At 40.9% G+C, this 25,886-nt stretch overlaps 2 protein-coding genes across 3 annotated transcripts; both read left to right on the forward strand.

The window, feature by feature from the left end:
• Window positions 1-8: 8 nt before the first annotated feature.
• On the forward strand, window positions 9-16,652 carry mphosph10 (M-phase phosphoprotein 10 (U3 small nucleolar ribonucleoprotein)). The gene is made up of 11 exons (XM_061670529.1): window positions 9-129; window positions 747-1,404; window positions 1,484-1,647; window positions 1,739-1,904; window positions 2,826-2,967; window positions 5,385-5,452; window positions 5,544-5,681; window positions 5,764-5,874; window positions 8,608-8,715; window positions 8,783-9,013; window positions 16,393-16,652. The coding sequence occupies exons 1-11, from the start codon at window positions 44-46 to the stop codon at window positions 16,537-16,539; spliced, it is 2,019 nt and encodes a 672-aa protein (XP_061526513.1). The 5' UTR covers window positions 9-43; the 3' UTR covers window positions 16,540-16,652.
• Window positions 16,653-17,292: 640 nt separating this feature from the next.
• Window positions 17,293-25,115, forward strand: ist1 (IST1 factor associated with ESCRT-III). 2 transcript variants are annotated; one of them, XM_061670530.1, is made up of 10 exons: window positions 17,293-17,378; window positions 17,892-17,986; window positions 18,077-18,257; window positions 18,424-18,511; window positions 19,070-19,153; window positions 19,248-19,358; window positions 19,460-19,621; window positions 20,411-20,512; window positions 21,009-21,048; window positions 23,699-25,115. In XM_061670530.1, exons 2-10 carry the CDS (start codon window positions 17,899-17,901, stop codon window positions 23,857-23,859), a joined length of 1,017 nt encoding a protein of 338 aa, XP_061526514.1. In that variant the 5' UTR covers window positions 17,293-17,378; window positions 17,892-17,898; the 3' UTR covers window positions 23,860-25,115. The 2 variants fall into 2 exon arrangements, with proteins under 2 accessions (XP_061526514.1, XP_061526515.1); XM_061670531.1 differs by lacking the exon at window positions 20,411-20,512.
• The last annotated feature ends 771 nt before the right edge of the window (window positions 25,116-25,886 follow it).

The following is a 25,886-nucleotide window of genomic DNA, read 5'->3' on the forward strand; positions in this document are numbered from 1 at the left end:
GTGCAACACAGAGATTCTGAGCTTCTCCCATGTGTAAGAAACGATGGATAAAACAGACGAAAGGATCACATTGGAAGAATGTTTAATCAAACTTACCGTCAACACTCAGCATCCAGATAATTTTCTGAGGCAAGTGTTATTTTTTTACGCGTTGTGCTTTCATTATAAAACGTTTATCAACGTTGCATGGTTGTGGTCTAGCGACCTGGCTAACTCTGTTCGACTAAGCTAACTATCATGCAAATAGCTTTACAGTGACTCTTGTGCTGTATTGATTCAACAATACATTAATATTGTCGAATAAATAATACAACACAGTAAGTAATTGTAGCTAAGGAGGTGGTGCTTACTGGGAGGTGTATTTATATTGTCACAAAATATAAATGTAATCATGCAATACCAATCAGATATGTAACGTAATAAATACCTTTCACGTATTGCTAAGCTAATAAGGTGTGTTCTTGAATCACTTAGATCACTAATAAGACGTGGTCTCTACTTGGTAACGTGATACTTTGCTTGGAAGTATAAGGTTAATTATTTAAGAAATTCAAAACCTGTAACTGTAGAGTGAAAATCACCAGCTTTAGCCACAGCAAAAAAAAAAAAAAAAAAAAAGGCTTTTTGTGTTCTGGTGCAGTGCAAAAGTAATTGGTTATTTGTGTGAATTTGAATTTCAGTTTGTGTGACGATTAACAAAACAACATCCAACGCTAGTAACATGCTCTGTGTTTTTATTGTTGCAGCCTTCAAGATGCCGTGGCAACAGATTTTACATCTCTCACCAAAAACCTTTATGACCTCCACAAAGCCCAGGAGCCAACAGAATATAATGGCAGCCCGTTGGTTCAGCTGATTGTGGAAAACTTTGATGAAGAGCAAATCTGGCAGGAGCTGGAGCTGCAGAACTCTGCTGTACTAAAACACTTTGCAAATGCAGTTGATGAGGCTTTGTCCGATGAGACGTTAGCAGTACTGGAGGAGGAAGAAGAGATGGTTGAAGGTACTGGGGATGAGGAAGAAGGAGAGCCCGATGAAAATAAAGAGGAAGATGCAGAAGAGAAGCCACGAGGTAGGTTTAAGAAAATGGCTGACCATGGAGCAGAAGATTACACAGAAGAGGACTCTGATTTAGATTTTGATGTGGATGCTCTGGAGAAGCGAGAGAAACAGAAGAGGAAACCCACAGAGAAACTTTCCAAAATGAAGGGCCTTCCCTCGGAGGTTGATGATAAGTTCTTTAAGTTGTCAGAAATGGAGTCATTTCTTGATGACATGGACAAGCAAGAAAGGAAGGAGGATGAGGATGAATCTGATGTCGATTACTTTCAGGACCTGCCCTCTGATGATGATGCCAATTTTGACCTTGAAATGATTTCAAGGAAAAAGCCAAAGAAAAACACTGTAGGTGTTGTCGCATGTGTGCATTATGATTTGGGTCTCATGAAATATTATTTTCTGAAATTATCATTTATCTTAACAGGAGAAGAGCTCCAGAGATCTTAAGTACAACGACTACTTTAGTGCTGTGGAAGGGGCTGATGCAGACGAGCAGTTGGATAGTGAGGATGACTGCGTGCATGAGGAGGAAGATGGAGAGGAAGAAGTAGATAATGACGATGATTTTGGAGAGGACTTTGACAATGAGTAAGACTGATGTGTTTATTTTTTCTTCTGGACATTTAAAATTTAAAGTGTCAAAACAGTCACAATATATTTGTTATTTTCCGTATACAAGGAGCAGAGATGTGAGCCAGGCAAAAGCCTCTCAAAAAAAGGTGACATTTAACCTTTCTGGAGATGAAGACAGTGAAGGGGAGGACCTTGAGGACATTTTTGGAGGAAAAAGCCCAAGCTCAAAAAAATCTCAAACCAAGTCATCTTATGAAAAAAATCAAGAAAAGGTAAAGTAGTTTAAAAAAATTATCTTAATTTTGTGCTGCAAAAAGTTAAAAACACTCTGCAAGTGTCCCAATTGTGGGACTAATAAAGGTTATCTTGTAACGTAGTTGCATTTAGACAATGCTGCCCACAAGGTCAAGAATTAAGTGTTTGAATAAACAGAACAGAATATATTTATTTGGTGATTGGTATTACATAAGGGCGGCACGGTGGACGACTGGTTAGAGCGGCTGCCTCACAGTTCTGAGGAACGGGGTTCAATCCCCGGCCCCGCCTGTGTGGAGTTTGCATGCTCTCCCCGCGGCTGCGTGGGTTTTCTCCGGGCACTCCGGTTACCTCGCGCATCCCAAAAACATGCATGGTAGGTTAATTGACAGCTCTAAATTGCCCGTAGGTGTGAATGTGAGTGCAAATGGTTGTTTGTTTATATGTGCCCTGCGATTGGCTGGCAACCAGTTCAGGGTGTAAAAATGTAAAAGCACACCACCCAACACAAAGTATTTAAACAGAAATAAAGTGATCTTGTCTTAATTTACAATTTATTCATTGTGAAATCTGGGCCCATTTAGTTGAACACAACTATTAACCTGTTGTATGATGCGCAACTGGTGGACACACAGGTTAATTGTACCTTCTGCCATCTAGTGGAATAGCATTTAATTGCTCTGCCTGTCACTATGTTCCAGCATATATAGATGAGCAACGATACATTATTTGTAGTAAATAAATAAAAATGTTTTGACCACTTAAGTGAAAGTGGGTAATTTCTCTGGGCACGATGGTTGGGAATCACTAATCTATTACACAAGATCCATCACCTTACAGTGGTCAACAGACCGAGTCAGGCAATATCGCAAACCACTCATCACATTGCTACCTTTAGTTTGTATCAATTGATATAATTTTCCACTTGTTGTGTGCAGATGTCAGAGAAGATCATGGAATTGGAGAAAGCCTCCCTTGCTTCAAAGTCATGGCAGCTGTCTGGAGAGGTGACAGCGCAAACCCGCCCAGAAAACAGCATGCTTGAAGAAGATTTGGACTTTGAGCAGGCGTCTAGGAAGGGTAGGTAGCTCCCCAGGACATTGGTGTGTAGGTGGAACAGTGATAACTGCATCAACTATGTTAATAGGGATATTATATCAACATAACGCAGAGGAAAACGGCACTGTAAACATATGGGCATCTTAAAGGTCCCATATTTTAGCTATTTAGACCTCCATAGAGTGACTCTCTAACATGGACTTCGTATTAAAGTCAGTCGGCCTTTCTTATTTACCGTTCACTTTCTCCAGTAAAACGTGTCACTAGAGGCTATTTTGAGTTTTGTGAAGTCTAATATAGACCTGGGTGTTTTATGTGTTATATTTATATACAGGGATCTCGTTTGATGTGCGTCCCTCGTCAGAGACGCACAAACATTTGCAGGGATGCATAAAGATTCATCAATCTGCGTCTATGGACGCAGAGAAAAATACCCTTGAATGCCTTTTCACACTGCACTTGCTTGCAGACAATGGCGGACGATGCCCATATTTGGAAGTTGTGATGTAAGCCTACAAGGAAGTCGAGAGGCTTTCCCTGCAGAGTGGAGCACCTCGGCAATATGTATTTGTCGTTGCAAAAGAAAGCCCTGGCGTTGCTTATTTTAAGAAGGAGGTGACGTAGCAGCAAAAAAAAGGGGAAACGGTCTATCCCATAATAGTTTCATGGCAGGATCTCTAAATTTAAGCTCGTTCGTGAGATTGATCGTGAAAAGAGCGCTTCTATGTGAGACGCCTCTATGTAATTTTTCTATTAGCCCAAAGTTTGGGATAGTTGGACACCGCAATTCTGCCTTCCTCCATTTTCCCCCTTGCCGTTTACAGTACAAGTCCGCCAAAATAGGACTCAGAAATCATTCCGCCAGCCACTCCAATTAGAGGAGCTTTCTGCTGTCGCTGCTACGCACACAGCAAACACAGAAACTCATTGTTTGCTTTGTAAGTCTCTGTCTTTTGAAATCACAACATCGTCTACTTACGCAATCGTTTTGATTATGCCTCTGAAAAAGAGAGTGTGATAGAAATCAACATACAGTCGAACACCTTTTTTGGGGAACGCATAGTAAGAAAGTGAGATAAGTCATGATGAAGAGGAAATAGGAAGTAACACTGCATCGGAAAAGAAGCTGCCACGGAAAATACGCACATTTCAGACGCAGTGGCTGCAACTGCACGTGGTTACGATACGAAGCTTGAGGAAATGGTGACGATTTTATGTACTGTTTACCGTACACAACGAACAATATGAAAACTGGAATGAACAGAAATTAGCATAATAGGAATTTCCAGCATACCACGCTCAAACGTCATGCTAAGTTGCCTGCACACCAACATGCTCTTCAAATACCAAAACTTTGAAGAAGTGTGATAGTTCAGTCCAGGGAAAATTAGATATGGCCATAACAGCTCTCTTGAAAATAATACACTGGATGGCGATAGAGGATATCCCACTGAACAAATTAAAAAGCCTGCCTTGGACTTGTGGGTGTTTCTGGTCGGGATTTTTTTTACAAAAGTGAGATAGCGTTTCATACGATTCCTACTTCTCAGCCCAAGAACTACAAGAAAGTCTCTGAATATTCCAAACAACAGGTTCAACAAAGAGTGCAAGAATCTCCTGTAGTGACTAGGGTTGGGCATCAAGAATCGATTGGAACCGGGGCAAACATTACGGTTCTCCCGGAATCGTTCAAATAAAAAAATTTCGGTTACCAAATTCGATGCTTAAGTGGCGAAAACCAACGAAGAAGAACGCGCACAGGCGTACTTGTGCCCAACAGTAGCGGCGAATAAAAGTGTGTCTTAATTATGTTAAAATAAATGACCAGTCACCTCAGTGCAGCACTTGGATTAAGATTATATTTTGCAAAGGAGGCTTTCAGGATGTGTAGAAGTCTGACGCGCTCCCTCCCGCTCCGAGCCTCAGCCTACACCGCGTGGAACTTCAGTCAAGTGAATTGTGTGAGTGAAACAAAATACGTCTATCCCAACATTGAGGCACTTAACAAGTTGAACGGTGGGTTGCACTCTTGCCCTGATTGTTTTTAGCGTTTATTTTGGTCATCAAACTAGACTTTACACCGATTTGATCGGTATCGGCCGATAATTCTCATTTTAAGCTGATCGACTTTGTCGTCATTCGCCGATCAATGACGTCAATGATCGGCTCTGCAAAGACATTTGCTCCGCGTTGTTCGTTTGTTATTGTGTAATTGTATGCAATGTTTATTGTTGTTGACTGGCTAACAATAAACTCAAACCTCAGTGGTATGGTATGTAGTCTCTTCTGATGAAGTACTTCGCACCCTGATGCAAAAAAAAAAAAGTGTGAAATAATTTTAATGCCTCTGATCATACACACCCTGATGCAAAAAAAAAAAAAAAAGGGTGAAATAATTTTAATGCCTCTGATCATAAAATGTATCTGTTCTCTGTCAGCTCCTGCTATCACAGAGGAAACCACACTACATCTTGAGGACATAATTAAACAAAGAATTAAAGACCAGGTTTGTGTGCACATCACAATAAATTGTTTTACTATTTTAAACTACTTGCCTGCTTATATATAACAGTACTTTTTGACTTTGGTCTCTCAAGGCATTTGATGACGTGGTACGCAAGGAGAAGCCCAAAGAGGAGGTGTTTGAGTACAAGAAGAGATTGACGTTAGACCACGAGAAGAGCAAGCAGAGTCTAGCAGAAATTTATGAGCAGGAATACGTCAAGCAGACACAGGTTACATTTTTGTCTCATTTTCACTTTTGTAAATACATGTTTGTCATTTTTTATATTTTTGATGTCTTCATAATAATTTCAGCAAAAGACAGAAGAGGAGGAGAACCCAGCCCATGTAGAAATACAAAAACTGATGGACGCACTCTTCTTAAAGCTGGATGCCCTCTCCAACTTCCACTTTACACCTAAACGAGTAAGTTTTTTTTTTTAAAGACCATATACAAAGTTAAAGGCATTTTGTGAGGCCTTAACTAATTGGCATGGGTTTTAGAATGTGATGTCCGAAACCAGTTAGCGATGTAAAAATATTAAAATGGGAAGATTTTGAAAAGGATTCAAATATCCACAATTGTAGTTTCAATTTAGAACATAAAACAACAGAAATGGGCATATAGCTCTTAGGCCCGCTGCACACATAGTGCCGCAGCAGAACGTGACTCAAGTGGGCCATCACGAAAAAAATTACAGTTTGTGATTCTTCGCTGCTCACCAAGGCCCGGTATTTCAAAACCTTTAGCCTCATCTCAAAATTTAGTATTCTAAACGAGGGTACGTGATCATACTTGACCATGGTAAAATTGGGATGTGGATTAGGTAATCCGACCCTACCTAGAATCCCGATCAAATGCTGTTCTTCGGTATTTCACAATTCCAAATTGGAGATTAGGATAGTTTTGATCCTAAAGTTCAGGATTACTTTGTCCTACTGAAAAGGTGGTTTCAGCAAGGATTCAAGGTGGCTATTGAGAGGTGATGGGACACATTAATACATTGTACGGTCGGTCCACTAACAGTGACCGTCAGGCTAGAAGGAAGGATATTTAACTCAAAATCATCTCACAAAATATTATTGTTAAGGTAAACTTAAACATCCCCATCCTTGACAATAGACTATGTAAGTCATTATTTTCTTTTAATATTTGGATAAACCCAAGTCAGTCAGAGTGTAAACATTTTCACCAGAAATTTTAATTGAAGCGAATGTCAAGGTCCTCAAAATTTACCATGCAATATCCTGACTTGAAAGGGATGGAATCTTCTACCCAGAGGTTCTCCTTGGAATTCACTCCAATGACCAGGCAGCTTTCCTTTTCTTCCTTTTATTTGTGTGCAGTTTTAGGACATCTCAACAAGCCATTAATTAGCCTTTTTATTGGTAAGAATTTAATGAAGTGAAATGTGTACACAAATTATGACTTGTGAATATTCAAAAATACTACATTTGCATTGAGTTATGAAATGTTATGTTATATATTTTTACATTGCTTAATTTACCCTGTGATTACACAATAAATATTAATTTCATAATTTCTAAAAAGACAAAACGCAAACTAAAAACGTCACAGATGTGCTCAACATACAAGGACAATCTAATCACATATTTTACATATAATCATTTCACCACATTTCAATAAATCAGGAACGTTAACAAACAATTAGCACACATGGGAACTCAATGGGAACTCTTTGGTGTTGCCTATCTCGTTGCTACGGTAGCGCTAACACAAGTAACATTTTAACTGATAGTCTCTGATCACAGTTTCTTACCGGCTGCCTCTCTGGCATTTGTTTTGCATGGGTTTCAGTATTCAGACTTCTTTCTGCCCGTCACTGTCTTCTGCTTGATTTTAATTAGTTACACCTACGACGTACGCTGTGATTTGTCCTTCCGTTTTATTGTAGTTCATCTGCCATTTTTGTAGTGCTTTGAAAGTTGAATCTGTTTACCTTCAGTTTGACTTGACACTTATGACTTTGAATTGCTTTTACAACAAAGTCATAACTGCATTTTGTCTAAAACAGGTTACTAAGAAATAATCTCTTGCTGAAGGTTTTTTGAAGAATAGCAGAATTAAAATTAAACAGGCGAAGGGAAAAAAATAGTTGGCCCATCCGAAAACTTTAAATATGTATTCTGTAATTCTTACCTTGTTTTAGCTGGATCAGATTGATCCTACATAAAGATTCTTTGGAGAAAGGGGGAAAAGAAAGACAAACATTACAAGATCAATTTGATCTGGGAGTGCAAAAAAAAGCCTTTATGAAATCCAGATCATTTTGATCCAGATTACTTTTCTTTGAAATACTAGGCCCAAGCGGTATCTCTCTCTCAGCTTCGTGCATGTCACGTCACATGAGTCACATCACTTCCAGTTCTACGGTGCTTGTATCACAAATAAAATCCTGAGTTTAAAAATAATAGTCTATATGTATAAATAAACTAAATTTTGCCCGACGGGCAGAACAATGCCTGCGGGCCGGATTTGACCCACTGACAGGCCGGTTCTGGTCTGCGGGCCGTACGTTTTACTTCACTGGGCTACAGTATACCATACTGTATTATTTTTTTATTGGACCACAAAAGCATGGCATGATTGTCTGGGAAGAAGCGGATTGACATAAAGACTGGAAACTGGCAAGTTGAAAGGAGAGAAAAGATATTTTGAGAGGCTGTTGGCAAATGATTGATCGCCCCATTCACAGACTACGCTTGTGCATTTTGGCGAAAATACTTTCTCTGCTTTGCTTACTAGCTACAGGTGCCTTTACATATGAAATGATAAAGTATTGTTGTAAATACAATATATACACTGTATACTTACTCTCTTTGAGTGATGATGCAGTGGCTGCAGGATGGCTTGTTCTCACTTAAACTTAAAACTTGGAAACTTTTTTTTTTTTTGGTGAAATCTCGTGCATTTTTGATTGGCTTTTATATCTGTGACGGGGCGAGGCCGTTAACCAGCAATTGGAATTTTGATTCACAGCAAAACCAGTGGCAGACCGTCGGCCACTCTTGAAAACTAGCTGCTGAATCCCACACACTGCGCGAGAGTTCAGTCGGCTTCAGTCACGTCGCTCAGTGTGTGGTGGCCCTTAGATTTTGCTGCTTGACCACTTGCTCATCGTTCCTTTGTGTTTCTAGTCTGCGCCTGAGGTGCAGGTGGTTTCTAACCTGCCGTCTATCACAATGGAAGAAGTGGCTCCAGTAACTGCCAGTGATGCTACACTGCTTGCTCCAGAGGAAATCAAGGTTTGAAATAGATTTTTTGCGTAAACTATGGAACAAAATGTCTAAAATTTCTTCCTTCCATTCAAAGGAGAAAACCAAAGCCGGTGATATTGTGGGTGACAAGGAAAAGACATCAACAGACAAGAAGCGTGAGCGACGACATAAGAAGAAGGTGAAACATTTCAAAATCAAGGAGAAAGAAAAGAAACAGAAGCTCAGAGAAGCAAGTAAAGCTGCAGAGAACAAAAGGCCGTCAAAGGCTCAAGCCACAGAAGACCTGAGGAAACTCGCTAAAGGAGGCAAAACTACTATACTCAAGGTGAGTGCCCGTTGGACTACTTGACAGTAATGCAATTAAAAAGTGCCACAAAGGGACATAATCTGATACAAAAAATGACAATTCTCAGGGCATTGAATCGATTGCTACTGGACTGTTCTGTTTGTCTTAGAAGACGTTTGGCCTCTCATCCGAGCAGGCTTCATCAGTTCATGCAACAAGGCTTGCACTAGCCAGTCTTTGTGTGGAAGACTCAACTATTTATGCTCCAATTTTGCGGCATACCCCACACCACGTATGGAATGGTTCTTTTGGAATGCGAAATAGGGGAGAGCCATTAAGATGCCTGGCCAAGAGGCCATTGTCAGTCCACCAGAGTCGGGTGAAAACTCCCTCACTGATATTCCATTCAGTTTTAAAGTGGTCGTGGAGTTACCTAACGTTCAAGGAGGCCATGCTGTTTGTTGGAGGCAGAATTATTCTTTCTTTGGAATGGACGAAAGGACGGCATTGTAAGTAGGTGATGTCGTAAGCCCACTCCTTTGTCAAGTGATGGTTTTTCCACCTTTGTGTATATGGCCTCCCTCACCGCTCTTTTAAACCATCTCTCTTCCCTGTCCAGAATATACATATTTTTGTCTTCAAAAAAGTGCTGTTTCTCTTGAAGGCGCAGGTAGACAGGTGAGTCTTGAGCTGAAAAATCTGCCTGCCTGTGTCGTGCCATCCGTCTGCTCAGTGGTTGCTTGGTTTCCCCAATGTACAATGAACAAAAATATAAACGCAACACTTTTTTTTTTGCTCCCATTTTTCGTGAGCTGGAATCCAAGATCTAAAACTTTTTCTACATACACAAAAGGCCCTTTCCCTCAAATATTATTCAAAAATCTGTCTAAATCTGTGTTAGTGACCATTATTGCACAGGTGTGCTATAGCCCGGCCACAAATGCCACTCTGAAATGTGCAGTTTTATCAGACAGCACAATGCCACAGATGTCGCAAGTTCTGAGGGAGCGTGCAATTGGCATGCTGACTGCAGGAATGTCCACCAGAGCTGTTGCCCGTGAATTGAATGTTAATTTCTCTACCATAAGCCGTCTCCAAAGGCGTTTCAAACAGTTTGGCAGTAATCCAACCGGCCTCACAACCGCAGACCACATGTTACCACACCAGCCCAGGACCTCCACGTCCAGGATGTTCACCTCCAAGATCGTCTGAGACCAGCCACCCGGACAGCTGCTGCAACAATCGGTTTGCATAACCAAAGAAATTCTGCACAAACTGTCAGAAACCGTCTCAGAGAGGCTCATCTGCATGCTTGTCGTCCTCATTGGGGTCTCGACCTGACTGCAGTTCGTCGTCGTAACTGACTTGAGTGGGCGAATGCTCACATTCGATGGCGTCTGGCACATTGGAGAGGTGTTCTCTTCACCGATAAATCCCAGTTTTCACTGTTCAGGCCAGATGCCAGACAGCGTGTGTGGCGTCATGTGGGTGAGCGGTTTGCTGATGTCAACATGGATCGAGTGGCCCATGGTGGCGGTGGGGTTAAGGTTTGGGCAGGCGTATGTTATGGGCAACGAACAGAAGTGCATTTTATTGATGGCATTTTGAATGCACAGAGATACCGTGGTGGGATCCTGATGCCCATTGTTGTGCCATTCATCCACAACGATCACCTCATGTTGCAGCATAATAATGCTCGGCTCGGCATTGCAAGGATCTGTGCACAATTCCTGGAAGCTGAAAACATCCCAGTTCTTGCATGGCCAGAATACTCCCCGGACACGTCACCCATTGAGCATGTTTGGGATGCTCTGGATCGGTGTATACGTCAGCATGTTCCAGTTCCTGCCAATATCCAGGAACTTCGCACAGCCATTGAAGAGGAGTGGACCAACATTCCACAGGCCACAATCAACAACCTGATCAACTCTATGCTATGCGAAGGACATGTTGTTGCACTGTGCGAGGCAAATGGTGGTCACACCAGATACTGACAGGTGGGTGCCATGATTGGGTATAAAATGAGTTTCCCTGAATTGCTCAATCATTCACAAGCAAAGATGGGGCAAGGTTCACCTCTTTGTGCATCAAAAACCGACATCAATGTGTAAAGGATATCACCACATGGGCTCAGGAACACTTCAGAAATACCAATGAAATACAGTTCGACGCTACAGCCGTAAGTGCAACTTGAAACTCTACTATGCAACGCAAAAGCCATTTATCAACAACACCCAGAAACGCCGCCGGCTTCTCTGGGCCCAAGCTCATCTAAGATTGACTGATGCAAAGTGGAAAAGTGTTCTGATGTCTGACGAGTCCACATTTAAAATTGTTTTTTGGAAATTGTGGACGTCGTGTCCTCCGGGCCAAAGAGGAAAAGAACCATCCGAACTGTTATGGACGCAAAGTTCAAAAGCCAGCATCTGTGATGGTATGGGGCTGTGTTAGTGACAATGCCATGGGTAACTTACACATCTGTGAAGGCACCATTAATGATGAAAGGTACATACAGGTTTCGGAAAAACATATGCTGCCATCCAAGCAACGTCTTTTTCATGGACGCCCCTGCTTATTTCAGCAACACAATGCCAAACCACATTCTGCACGTGTTACAACAGCATGGCTTCGTAGTAAAAGAGTGCGGGTACTAGACTGGCCTGCCTGCAGTCCAGACCTGTCTCCCATTGAAAATGTGTGGCGCATTATGAAGCGTAAAATATGACAACGGAGACCCCGGACTGTTGAACAGCTGAAGCTGAACATCAAGCAAGAATGGGAAAGAATTCCACCTTACAAAGCTTCAACAATTAGTGTCCTCAGTTCCCAAACGTTTATTGAATGTTGTTAAAAGAAAAGGTGATGTAACACAGTGGTAAACATGACCCTGTCCCAGCTTTTTTGGAACGTGTTGCAGCCATAAAATTCTAAGTTAATGAATATTTGCTAAAAACAATAAAGTTTATAAGTTTGAACATTAACTATCTTGTCTTTATAGTGTATTCAATTAAATATAGGTTGAACATGATTTGCAAATCATTGTATTCTGTTTTTGTTTAACACAACGTCCCAACTTCATTGGAATTGGGGTTGTACGTTTCATAGGTAAAGTATGATGTCACCATTTATTCATTCATGAGTAACATTTTTAATTTATAGATTTTTTTACAGAATGTTCTTGTCGTGCATACAATGAGAAGACTTCCTTGAATATTTGGTAAATGAAGAGTTATCTGAACTTGACTGACTCTTTGAATTCAGAAATGAGTAGCATGATGACATAAGCGGTACATTTTGAAATGTTGATTTTTACTCGGATGTTTTTACTCAGTATGTGGCTTTCGTCAACATGAATATCATCATTATCAGCCATTTTCTATCCACTGCAGGATGAAGGCCTCTTCTTCACAACTACTACGGCAGTTTGAAATTTGTTGCCAGTGTATTCCGGTGTGTTTAATAATTTCATCTATGCATCTACTTTTAGGTCTGCGCTGTGGCCGCTTTGTGCCCAGTGGTATGCAGTTGATAGTTTCTGTGGTCTACCTTTTGTCAGCTCTTCGGGCAAGATGGCCAGCCCATTTCCATTTAAGGCTTTTTATTTTTTGAATGACGTTGGTAACTCGCGTCTGCTGTCTTATCCAGGTGCATCTTTTCTTGTCGCGAATGCTTATTTTCAACATTTGTATAACTTTGGCATTCATACTCCAAGTTTCACTACCGTGAGGGAGGATGGAAGAAATGTTTACATTTTTGAAATTTGAAAATGTTTTTCTTTTCAAGGAAATGGGAAGATTGTTCTTGAATATAACACTAAGCCTTCCCTAAGCCTGCCAGGCAAGCTTTATGCGGCGTTCAACTTCAGTGCTTGAATTTCTATCCATTGTTTTAAGTTGGCCTAAATAGATGTAGTTGTCGACGGCGTCTAGGACATAGTTGTCCACTTTGACATCTTTTTGTGGATAGGAACAATTGAACATGATGTTCGTTTTGTTTTTTTTCATTTTGAAACCTGAGTGACGGCTTTCGAAGTCTTAATTCCTGACTACGCTGATGTAGTTCAGCATCATAGGAGAATAAAATTATGTTGTCTGCAAAACGAAGATGGCTCAAATAAGCGCCATTAATTTTTAGTCCTTTTTCCCAATTGAGCTTTTTAAATATTTTTTCAAGTTAAGCTATAAATAGCTTTGGAGACGGTGTGTCGCCTTACCTGATGCCTTTTCCTAGACTTATTTGCACTCTTTCATCATCAAGTCATATTGAACCAGAAGGATCGTTGTATATTGAGTGTAGAATGTTGATATAGGTCGGCTCTTGATTTACCAACACTTGTAGCATCGAAGTGGTCAAACACCTTTTCATCGTTGATGAAGGCTACACACAGAGGCATTTCGTACTCGTGTCATTCGATTATTTGTTGAAATGTCTGTATGTGGTCCAAAGTATTAAAACCGCTACAAAAACCCGTTTGTTCTATCGGGTGTGCTTCCTTGAGTTTGATTCCAATTTGTTTGTCCAATATCTTTGCAAAGACTTCATAAATTGTTGAGAGGAGGCTTATTGGGCGATCATTTCTTCAGTCCATTTTATCAGAATCAGAATCATCTTTATTTGCCAAGTATCTCCAAAGAACACACAAGGAATTTGTCTCCGGTAGTTGGAGCTTCTCTAGTACGACAACAGATAGTCAAATGACAGAGAACACTTTTGGGACATAAAGACATTGACAAAAAACAGTCACTGAGAAATAAAGGGTTGCTAGTTATCTGGTAATGCCGGTACATTTTGTAATTTAATTTTATTTATTTATTTATTTTTACAATTGTGCAAAAAGATGCAGAGTCCTCTAGCACTTAGAGCAGTTTGAAAGACTAATAGAGCATTCGTCTGGTGCAATGACCATTGTGCAAAGGGCGCCGAGACTTCAAGCGAGTAGTGCGATAATCTGGGACAATGTTGATTGTGCAAATGTTGCAGATACTCCTCAATCAGTGTGCAAATGGAGCAGATGCTACTCTGCCATGAGTGGCCAGTATTGGTCAACAACAGATATGCAAATAGTGCAGCGTGGCGAAACTACTACAGTGAGTGCACGAGTAATGTATAATTGGCCCCACAGAAATGTGACAACAAACTCAAGTCAAAAAATTGCCAGCATGTTGTAATGGAATTGTAGGTTAGGTGTTTAAGAAGTTGATTGCAAGACGGAAGAAGCTGTTGGAATGTCTGCTTGTTCTAGTTTGAATTGATCGGTAGCGCCTACCTGATTGAAGGAGCTGGAAGCTGGTGACCGGGATGTGGAGGGTCCGAGAGGATTTTGCACACTCATGTCTTAGTTCTGGCAGCGTGCAAGTCCTCAAGGGTGGGTAGGAGGGTACCGACAATCCTTTCAGCAGTTTTGATTGTCCGTTGCAGTCGGAGTTTGTCCTTTTATCGCCTGATTTATATAGCAAAAGGATTTCTGCTTCTCTCCATGTTGCCGGTACTTCTTGCAAGTCCAAGCATCATTTAAATAGTTTTACAAGGATCTTAAGTTTGTTGCTTCCTGCTTTAAGCATTTCAACAGAAATTGTATCCAGGCCACAAGCATTCCCGGCTTTCCACCTCATCGTCGATGTGGCTGTTGGTCAGCGCATAAATTTGTGTCAATTGAAGCGAGTAACTCTTTCTAAGATAAGAAAATGTATTTGTACAGCGCATTTCATACAAAAGGTAACGCAATGTGCTTTACATGATTAAAAGTATATAAAAACAAAGAAAAACTGCATGTAAACATTTAAAACAAAGAGAAAAAAAATCAAAGTACAATTAAAAAAGCGTACAGTGAAAAAAATATAATTTAAAAGTGGAAATGCTCTAAAAAGCATGAGGAATTTTTTTTTTTTAACCTGGACTTACCCCTCCTTGAGCCGTCGCCGTCTGGACCGGGCTCTTCCTTAGAGATAGGGTGAGAAGCTCGGTCATCCGGGAGGATCTCAGAGTAGAGCCGCTGCTCCTCCGCATTGAGAGGAGCCAGATGAGGTGGCTGGGGGATCTGATTCAGATGCCTCCCGGACGCCTCCCTGGTGAGGTGTTCCGGGCACGTCCCACCGGGAGGAGACCCCGGGGACGACCCAGGACACGCTGGAGAGACTACGTCCTTCGGCTGGCCTGGGAACGCCTTGGGATCCCCCTGGAAGAGCTGGATGAAGTGGCTGGGGAGAGGAAGTCTGGGCGTCCCTGCTAAAGCTACTGCCCCCACGACCCGACCCAGATAAGCAGTAGAAAATGGATGGATGGATGGAACCTGGACTTAAAAACATTCACACTTGGGGCTGACGTCACTTCTGTTGGCAACTTATTCAATTTGTGTGCAGCAAAATATCTAAATGATGCCTCATCATGTTTGCTTTGGATTCTGTGCTCCAATATTTGACCTGAGTCTGTCGATCTCAGAGCCCTACTGGTTGTATATACCATTAGCATTTATTTCATGTATTCAGGACCTAAACCATTAAGTGATTTATAGACCAGTGGCACAACTTTAAAATCTATTCTAAAGCTGACTGGGAGACAGTGTAAAGACTTTAGAATTGGAGTAATATGCTCTGACCTCTTTGTTCTGGTCAGAACCCGAACTGCAGGCTTCTGAGTGAGCTGAAGCTGTTTCATGCTCCTTTGAGGGAGTCCAGTCAGAAGACCATCACAATAGTCAAGTCTACTTGAGATAAAAGCATGGATGAGCTTCTCCTGGTCTCTTTGGCACATACAAGCCTTCACTCTGGATATGTTCTTTAGATGGTAGACGGCGGTTTTAGTAATTGATTTGATATGACTGTTGAAAGTCAGGTTGGAATCTATCAGTTCACCAAGGTTTCAGACTTGGGCTTTGCTTTTTAGAGAGTGACTCCAGGTATTTACTAACAGCAATCCTCTTTTCTTTATTGCCAAAAACAATTATCTCAGTTTTCTTGTGGTTTAATTGAAGAAAATTTTGGCTCATCTAGCTATAGATGCAAATCAGTCGCCTTTCTGTGAAATTCACCTTTTTTAACTAAAAATAGGCCATTTACGTGAATCATGTAGATCCAATAAGTTTTTCCTAGGTTGGGGGTCGCCGTCGCTGACTGAAGATTTTAAAGCAATATACATTTGTATGTTTTTCTGCGGGTGGTCAATGGCCAATTTTAAAGCAATTTGACCTAAACATTTAGTTTTTTTATGTTTTATTTTTAATAATACATCAATTAAAAAAAATACTCAGTAGTTGCAGTCCTATATGAGACAAACATGACTAAGAGCTGGATGAAGTGGCTGGGGAGAGGGAAGTCTGGGCATCCCTGCTAAAGCTACTGCCCCCGTGACCCGCCCTCGGATAAGCGGTAGAAAATGGATGGGATGGCTGGATGACTAATGTTTTGGCTTCTTTGTTTCAGAATGACGGAAAGGACAAAGCACTGCGATCTTCTCAATCCTTCTTCTCTCAGCTGCAGGATCAAGTGAAAAGTCAGATCAAAAGTGCCAAAGGGCAGCCTGCAAAAAAGAAGCACAAAGAAGTTTCTGCCAGCAAACTCAAGTTATAGCGACTGATACAAAGTTGTGGCGGATTATTTTATTGTACAGTCCATTTTATTACCATAACTGATATCTTTGAATTGATATGTTTGATTTTATGAAAATAAAACGATATTCAATTGCTTTATTTTTCATTGGCAAATAATATAGTGTCTGCATCTTATATTTATGGAGGGATACAAAAACACAAAGCTTGATATCTGAACTCTGTACAATTGAGTCAGTTAATCTTTGTTAAATTTGAAATACAGTAAGTACATGTAGCACCGCCAAGAGGATTGCGACTTAACAAAGTATGGCATGTGACCTCATTTGTAAATTTCAGTGTCAGGTACAGAAACTAAATTTGGCAGTGTACTTGAAATGCTTGAAGGGCTATTTGAAACCCCCCAAAATGAAGAAAGACCAGTTATTATCGAAGGTCATCTTTTGTTCGCGGTTGAAGAAACGGGGGTAGTGTAAAGGAAACAACGGCATGCTTGTTACTCTGCCCTCCTGCTTGAGACCAGAAGCTGGTGGTTTTTAAGATGGCACAAGACAGATTCACCACTATTTCTTTCTTGGAGCCAACAGCATCCGACAATTGTCTTAAATAAGGCCATGGGTCGGGAACGTGTTGCTTTTCCAAATCTGTCGCGTCATCGTAAACATCCTGCATTAATCACTTGCATAGTTCCGCGGGTCGTATATGCCACCGCCTGAGTTTGCGTTCCACGGTCCACACCGCAGAGTCCGCCCCCTAAATCGAAAACCCCCCGTGACGTCACATAAGATCATCACGGAAGTGAACGAGGCGACGGAACACAAGACACCATTAAGTTGTCGTGTACGTGACTGCTACAGACAGGTACGTTACTGACACTGAATTCTGCGTGGCTAAATTGTCTATGTGTATCTTTTGGACTTATTCATGTTGTTTAAACCACTATAATGTGTCTCAGTTTGTTGGGTCGTCTTTAGCACGGAGCGAGAGCTTGGCAGCTTGGCTAGCCAAATGTCAACAAGGAAGACCGCTAACAAACCAATATTTGCTCGTAGCCAGCTTTGGTAGCACCCACAAGTGTTAATAAAAGTAGGGTGTACTTTCAAAAAGTGAGCATTATGGTATCGGTTTGGAGACGCACGGCGTTTAGACACCGTGTCGGGCTAATGGTAGTGCTGCTAACTGTTTTGTGTACTACCCGACTCGGCTTTTCCTCTCGGTGAGTGTGTGTTTTGCGGTTTTATCTGGCGTTGCGATCGTGCTGCGATGCCTTGGTCACGCTCACATGATTGCGTGGCTCACGTAAGCGGAGGGAGGTGGGTAAGGTGGACGGTCAGTTCCGGAAGAAGAGGAGGTCACTTGTCCTTTTAACCACAGATCAGAGATGCTGGGAGGAGGCTTCAAAGCAGAGAGGTTAAGAGTCAACCTCCGGCTTGTCATCAACCGACTCAAACTCCTCGAGAAAAAGAAAAGTGAGTTCTGATATCAACACAAACGTTGATTTTGGTCTTAAGTCTTATGTCACGTTATGCTTGTATTTCCTTCAACGATTTCAAATGAAGCCGAGCTTGCTCAAAAGGCTCGGAAGGAGATCTCAGATTACCTGTCCTCGGGAAAAGATGAGCGGGCGCGCATCCGTGTGGAGCATATCATCAGAGAGGACTACATGGTTGAAGCCATGGAGATCTTGGAGCTTTACTGTGATTTGCTCCTGACACGCTTCGGCCTAATTCAGTCGATGAAGTATGTCACAACTTTGGCCTTACACATCAAAATCAGTAATGCTTTAACTCATTCACTGCCAGCCTTCCCAGTTAATTTGGATATTTGACTTCTAAAGCCGTCAATGGCAGTGACTGTGTTGGTGAACTTTTCTGGTAAACGACTATCTATTGTTTCATGATTTCAGGGAGTTGGATCCAGGATTACAAGAGGCGGTCTCCACTCTTATCTGGGCAGCTCCTCGTCTCCAGTCAGAGGTGACGGAATTAAAACTTGTAAGTACACTTTTAAAAGAACATACAGTTGAAATCAGAAGTTTACATACACTCTATATATATATATATATATATATATAAGACATTTCTCCTCTTGATATCTTGGAAGATTTTATTTTTTACTTTCCCATGATGTTACACAAAGAAGCAGTGTGTATTTCAGGTGTGCCTTCAAATACATCCACAGATGCGTCACTAATTAACTTAATGTTGTCATTAAACCAATCAGAAACTTGTAAAGACATGGCATCATCGTCTGGATTTTCCTAAATTGTTTAAAGGCATAGTAATTTCACTGTATGTAAACTTCTGACTTTGAAAGTAATGGAAAATAGGCTGAAAAAAAGTCCTCATTATGCTGGGATTTAACAAAAATAATTTTGGTTGTCCTAATTTACCTAAAACAGGAAAAATGTAGTCAAGATTTCATGTCATGATGTGAGGGGAAAAAAAGAGCATTTCTTTTTATGTTTGTAAACATCTGGTTTCAACTGTGCTGTTTATCAATGTTCTCTAGTTTTATCTACTCATGACATTTTTACCTCCTAATTCTTACAGGTGTCAGACCAGCTGTGTGCAAAATATAGCAAGGAGTATGGCAAACTATGCAGGACAAACCAGATTGGAACGGTCAATGAAAGGGTTTGCATTTTTCATTATTCTGTGTGACTGCCTCGACTCTGTTCAACCAAGAAATATTCCAGCAGTTCATCTAAAACGTATGATATTTTTGCAGCTTATGCACAAACTGAGTGTGGAGGCTCCCCCCAAGATCTTGGTGGAGCGCTACTTGATTGAGATAGCCAAGAACTATAACGTGCCGTATGAACCTGATGCAATGGTCCGGGTAAGCAGAGAAAAATGTGCTAATCAGGATGTTGTCGTGTTGTGTAGTTACTGTCAAAACTTTTTGAAATTTTTATGTATTTATTTATTTACCACTGACAGCCTGAGGTGAGTCACGGAGAAGCAGACCTGATTGACGTAAACAATGACAAGAAGTCAGGAGGAGGTGGAGGAGGCGGAGGTTTCACTGCTCCTGTCATGCCCATGCCGATGCCGATGCCGATGCATATGCCTACACCATTCAACTATCCAGCTCCCAAAGTAGTAAGCTGATTATTTTCAAAACTTTCTTTAGATGCAAGTCATATGCATGAGAGTTGTTAGTTTATATAATAATAAACAAATAATGATACTGTTGCTGGCCAATATCCAAGTATGGCCAGTTCCGCACTAAACGACCATTTTGACTTTTTATGATTTAAAACTCCCTGTATGCCATGGACTGTCGACATGGTGTATTTAAGCAACCAGTAAGAATATATTTTACTACGTCACACTTAACATTTGGTTGCTCTACTACTCGGAAAGAGTCCTGACACCTCAACAAATTGAGCTGATCAGCGTTAGTTTCATGAACCAAGTGCTGACAAGCTTGGATAATGAATGTAATTAGGTTTTTGTAAAGGTGTAATTTCTTATTTTTTTCCAAACTTAGGCTGATTAATGCTCATGAAGTGAAAATCGGGTCGGTAAATGCGCCATTTATCTATGAATTATTTTAGTTTGACTGTAAAACAATATAGGCAATGCAGTTTTGTTAAAAAAAAAATCTTTGCAAGCTATTGTCTATTGTTATACATTAAATGCACACATACAAGATGGTGAAGGTTGTACAAATATAGTTCCACGAATGATACTAAATTGTCAATATTTAATCATTACGAATCTAAAAGGTAAAAAAAAATATTGTAAATGTGTCATGATATCGTTATATTTTGGCAAAATCTGCCGGTTACAGGCCACTTTGTGATTTCTACCCCCACTTTGGTGTGCCATGGTTGGAGAGCAAGCATGTTTGATCAGTGCACTCGTGTTCATGTTGTTTCCCTCCAGGAACCGTTCAATCCAGCTATTGGATCTTACAACAGCTTCCCGCACAGCGTAGGCGGAGGGCAGCCCCCTCAGCTGCCCACTTCTCCCCCCACATACGAGTCTGTAAGTGAGCAAACTCCTCCCATCCATGACCCCTCCCTGTTCTCACAGATGGACAGACGGACAGGGCAGGGCATCACTCAGGGAAGAGTTGTTCACTTAGCTTCTGCTATTACCTCTGCATTTCTGCCCTTTTGCCTGAGTAGGCTAAGTTTTTTTCTTTGTGTGCACTGTGCTCAAAAGTAGGCAGCACGCATGGCTTGTACATATTGTGAGCACTAACAACTCAGTGGTCCCACTAACAGACCTGGGATTAGATTGGACTGAGAAGAGTGCGGCAGTGCAGAGTCAAGATAAGAAATGATAACCTTTATTAGTCCCACGAATGGGAAATTGAAAGAAAGCCTCAAGTCTGATGCACACTAAAGGTGATGGTTTTCTCATTGAGGCCCACAAGCATTTTGCCTTTCTTTTCTTACTTTAAGCACTAACACAACATAACATATACTGTACTCTAATATAAGTAGATGCTGTCAAAATCACCCTTTTTCTCTTTCAGATTGATGACATAAAAAATTCTCTTCCTTCCCAGGCCACAGGTAAGTCCAAACAACTATTATACACAGTTTAAGTATGGGCTTTGATGCTACAGGTGCATCTCTTTTCATTTGAATTTAATGGAAAGCGCAACACCCAAAGTCCGTATCTCATAAAATTTGAATATTGGGAAAAAAATGTCAACATTTTAAACTTCTGGTGGCGCATTCTGTCTGATTACTAGAAATACCCGCCAAGGCTTCTTGAGCTAGTCACTGATGGTGTAGTGGTGCATTCACCTGACTTGGGTGCAGGCAGCGTGGGTTCAGTTCCCACTCAGTGACTGTGTGAATGTGAGCGCGAGTGGTTGTCCGATATGTGCCCTGTGACTGACTGCCGACCAGTTCAGGGTGTAGTCCACCTTTCGCCCAAAGTCAGCTGGGATACGTGACCCTGAACAGGATAAGCGGGATTGAGAATGGATGGATGGACTTCTTGAGCCTTTTACTTGTTCTCTAAGTCCTCTTCAGTAGCCTCCACAATTATGAGAAAGACTACTGACTTGATATTGCCCAGAAGATGGTCATTGACATTCTCCACAAGGAAGACAAGCCACAAAAGCTTCAACAAGCAGGCTAGAGTTAGACTTCTGTATCCAAACACATTAATGCAAGCTTGAGTGGAATAAAAAAGCGTGGTAAGAAATTCACAAACAACACGGATAACCTCAGCTTTGAAAGATTTGTGAATAAAAAGCCAATTAAAAAATGTTGTGCGTAAAGTCTAATAATCAAAATCAACAAGTCAAATAATGAAATCTTGCACACTGTTTTATGGGTTTTACTTTTTGAGTTGAACTACCAAACTGAAATATGTTTGCCACGATATTCTAATTTATTAAGATGTACCTGTATATGAAGTCGGCCCTCTGAGGTCGAACAAAGTACAACTTGAAAGGTATTAGCGTCCTTTTATACACTTCTATAGAAATAATTTTACAGACCAAAATCAGCAATACCATGGCTATCTGTATTTTGTATTCACAGTGGGTATGGAAAGTATTCAGACCCCCTTCATTTTTTACTCATTATATTGCAGCCATTTGCTAAAATCATACACCCATAAGCATTCAGACCCTTTAGTAGAAGCACCCTTTTGAGGTAATACAGCCATGAGTCTTTTTGGGAATGATGCAACAAGTTTTCACAACTGTAATCGGGGATCCTCTGCCATTCCTCCTTGCAGATCCTCCTCAATTGGGTTTAAGTCAGAGTTCTGGCTACGCCATTGAAGAACAGTCACAGAGTTGTTCTGAAGCCACTCCTTTGTGATTTTAGGTGTGTGCTTAGTCATTGTCTTGTTGGAAGGTGAACCTTCGGCCCAGTCTGAGGTCCTGAACACTCTGGAGAAGGCTTTCGTCCAGGATATCCCTGGACTTGGCCGCATTCATCTTTCCTTCGATTGCAAACAGTTGTCCTGTCCCTGCAGCTGAAAAACACCCCCACAGCATGATGCTGCCACCACCATGCTTCACTGTTGGGACTGTATTGGACAGGTGATGAGCAGTGCCTGATTTTCTCCACACACATCGCTTAGAATTAAGGCCAACAATTTCTATCTTGGTCTCATCAGACCAGGGTATCGTATTTCTCACCATCTTGGAGTCCTTCAGGTGTTTTTTATTAGCAAACTCCATGCTGGCTTTCATGTCTTGCACTGAGGAGAGGCTTCCGTCGGGTCACTCTGCCATAAAGCACCAACTGGTGGAGGGTTGCGGTGATGGGTGACTTTCTAGAGCTTTCTCTCATCTCCCGACTGCATCTCTGGAGCTCAGCCACAGTGATCTTTGGGTTCTTCTTTACCTCTCTCACCAATGCTCTTCTCCCCCGATTGCTCAGTTTGGCCAGACGGCCATCTTTAGGAAGGGTTCTGGTCGTCCCGAATGTCTTCTATTAAAGGATTATGGAGGCCACTGTGCACTTAGGAACCTTAAGTGCAGCAGACATTTTTTTGTAACCTTTGCCAGATCTGTGCTTTGCCACAATTCTGTCTCTGAGCTCTTCAGGCAGTTCCTTTGACCTCATTATTCTCATTTGCTCTGACATGCACTGTGAGCTGTAAGGTCTTATATAGACAGGTGTGTGGCTTTCCTAATCAAGTCCAATCAGTATAATCAAAACACAACTGAACAACAATGAAGAAGAACATCTCAAGGATGATCAGAAGAAATGGACAGCACCCGAGTTAAATGAGTGTCACAGCAAAGGGTCTGAATACTTATGGATGTGTGACATTTCAGTTTTTCTTTTTTAATAAATCTGCAAAAATTTCAACAATTATGTTTTTTTCTGTCAATATGGGGTGCTATGTGTACATTAATGAGGGGAGAAAAATGGCTGCAACATAACAGAGTGAAAAATCTAAGGGGTCTGAATACTTTCCATACCCAATGTAGTCAAGCTGGGCCCCGCCTCGTCCAATGTCAGCGGGGATAGGCTCCAGCTCACCCACGAGTCCCAACACAAACAGTATAAAAAAATGAACGGATGAGTAATGTTAAACTTGCTGGACCAGTGAAAAGGTGTTGTATTCTATGGGCAATGTTGCAACATTTGACTTTTCATGTGTCCCAGATTTAACACAATAGTGACATGTTTTGTCAGTTTGTTCAAAATAATATGGAAACATTTTATTCTGCTAATTCTGCTGCAGGCCCCTCGTCACAAATATATGACAACAACTCTCTCCCAGAACTTCCTTCGGTTCCAGACACACTCCCGGCAACCCCCTTCGGCAGGAATACCACCACTTCAGAAGACATCGACTTTGACGACTTAACACGTCGCTTTGAGGAGCTGAAGAAGAAGACTTAAGTCTTTGAACAAAGACAGGCTGGCATCGTAGCCTGGGTACAGATGACTACAGAAAATAGAACATCCTCTAGGCTCTGAATTTATATACATATATAAAAGAAAACATTTATTCTTACCTCATATAGTTTGAATATGGGTATCAGTGAGGTTGGGATTGCTCACTCACACTTGAAATCTTGGTGGTTTTTTTCCCCCTCCCCCTCAAACAGGAAGAGTGTCGGCTAGGGTTTTATAAATATGATATTCTGAAGCTATATATATAGAAATTTTGACTTAATCTTGCTTTTGTTCACTATTTTAACATTTCCATTTTATTGGTATGATATGTTAAAATTGAATATTGTTTTCCTGGAGTTTGCCAACTGTTCATGGCATTGTTGGCACATACTGTAATGTTGTAATCTTTGCCACCGACTCGCTTAGTCTCATCTCAGACCAGTCAAACAAGTCAGACTGCCCAGCCCGGCCTGTGTAAAAGGATTGTTAGTGTGATGAGGTTTCTTTTACTGTAATTGTTTTCAAAAAGGTTGCAGGACACTTGGAAGCGTTCTCTAGTCCCTGCTTTGTTGTGTTACCCACATTGTGAGTGTGGCAGTTCACATCATACATTCATCATTTGAATGCATGTTTTATACAGTAATGGAGTGTGGTAGATGGCGGCAGTTGGGTTTTTGACAATTCTCTTCATATATCTCCAAATAAAGTACTCAAGGTTTACCAAATATCTCCTGTGTAGCAAAGGACAGGGCCACGCAACTTGATTTTACATGTAAATCCTGCCCCTGTGTGTTGCGTGTTTTACGCTGTGTGCGCACTGCTGCATTTGCCTTATTGTCCATGTCTTACACTGTATGTGCACTGCCGCATTTGCCTTATTGTCCATCTCTCACCAGAGGCCTTGCCAGTCTGTACAAGGATCACACATCATGCACTTGCTATCCATTTAGACTGGATATGTCATCTGCATTTCTTTTTGTAGAGGTCACGTTACCCATGAAGTATTTGGTTAAAGTTGACATGGCGATAGCATCATGAGTGTTATGCACATACAATGTGTCCTCCAACCTAACCACACCCACATTCACTAGCATGGCTAATGGGCAACATTCTTAAATCAATGAGTCATTAGTTTCTGGAAAAGATATGTAAAAGCCAAGAAGGCCGTTGAGCTTAATGACCCTACATAACCCATGATTTCTATGTTGGATGGTTGTGTGTTTTCCCATCGGTATAATAAAATTACAATTTAATGAAAACCAACTGCTAAGGTCTTAAATATATTGTTATTTTGCCACTGCATACAACATCCAAAAGGTTCATCAGTTGGAGGTGTGCTTACTAAGTACGTTCAATCTTTGTCAAGGAATATATGTTGAAATAATGTTCCAGAGGTGTCAAGTAACTGCGTTACTGAGGTAGATTTCTCAGGTATATTGAGTATTTTTCTTCACTTTAACTGCTTACTTTTTAACACAAATATCTGTACTTTCTACTCCTTACACTTTAAAATTTACCTTGCGATTTTTAAAACCCAAGGTTAACGACAACACGGCGTCAAACACACAGGTTGGTAAAATACCTGACTTGTTCCAGAGTTTAACATTTTTTTTTTTTTTTAATATACCTTAATTCCAATAAAACACCGTTATATACCATCATTACGACCAATGATCTAGTCTTTTTTACGACTAAAATAAAACATTAACAGAAAGCAGCTGTAATACCATTCTAAATAAGGCAACACCAGTAAATTTAGATTTTATGAAAAAGTGTCAGGGAAAAAAAGACGGAGCAATTTCTGAATCATTATTTCACAGTAAAGAAATTTTGCTGGTTGATTTAGTTTTTTTAGTAAAAAGTGATCCAAAGCTTATTGTTTTAGTAATTTATAGACCTCTAAGGTACAATGGAAACTTTATGGCGGAATTTTCAGAACTGGCGTGAGTGATCTGTACGGATGACAACTATTTTGTCATAATGGGAGACTTTAACATTCATGTTGACAATCGCATGGGGGAAAAAAATCC

Source organism: Phycodurus eques, chromosome 2, assembly GCF_024500275.1.
Source record: "Phycodurus eques isolate BA_2022a chromosome 2, UOR_Pequ_1.1, whole genome shotgun sequence".
Classification (NCBI taxonomy): Eukaryota; Metazoa; Chordata; class Actinopteri; order Syngnathiformes; family Syngnathidae; genus Phycodurus; species Phycodurus eques.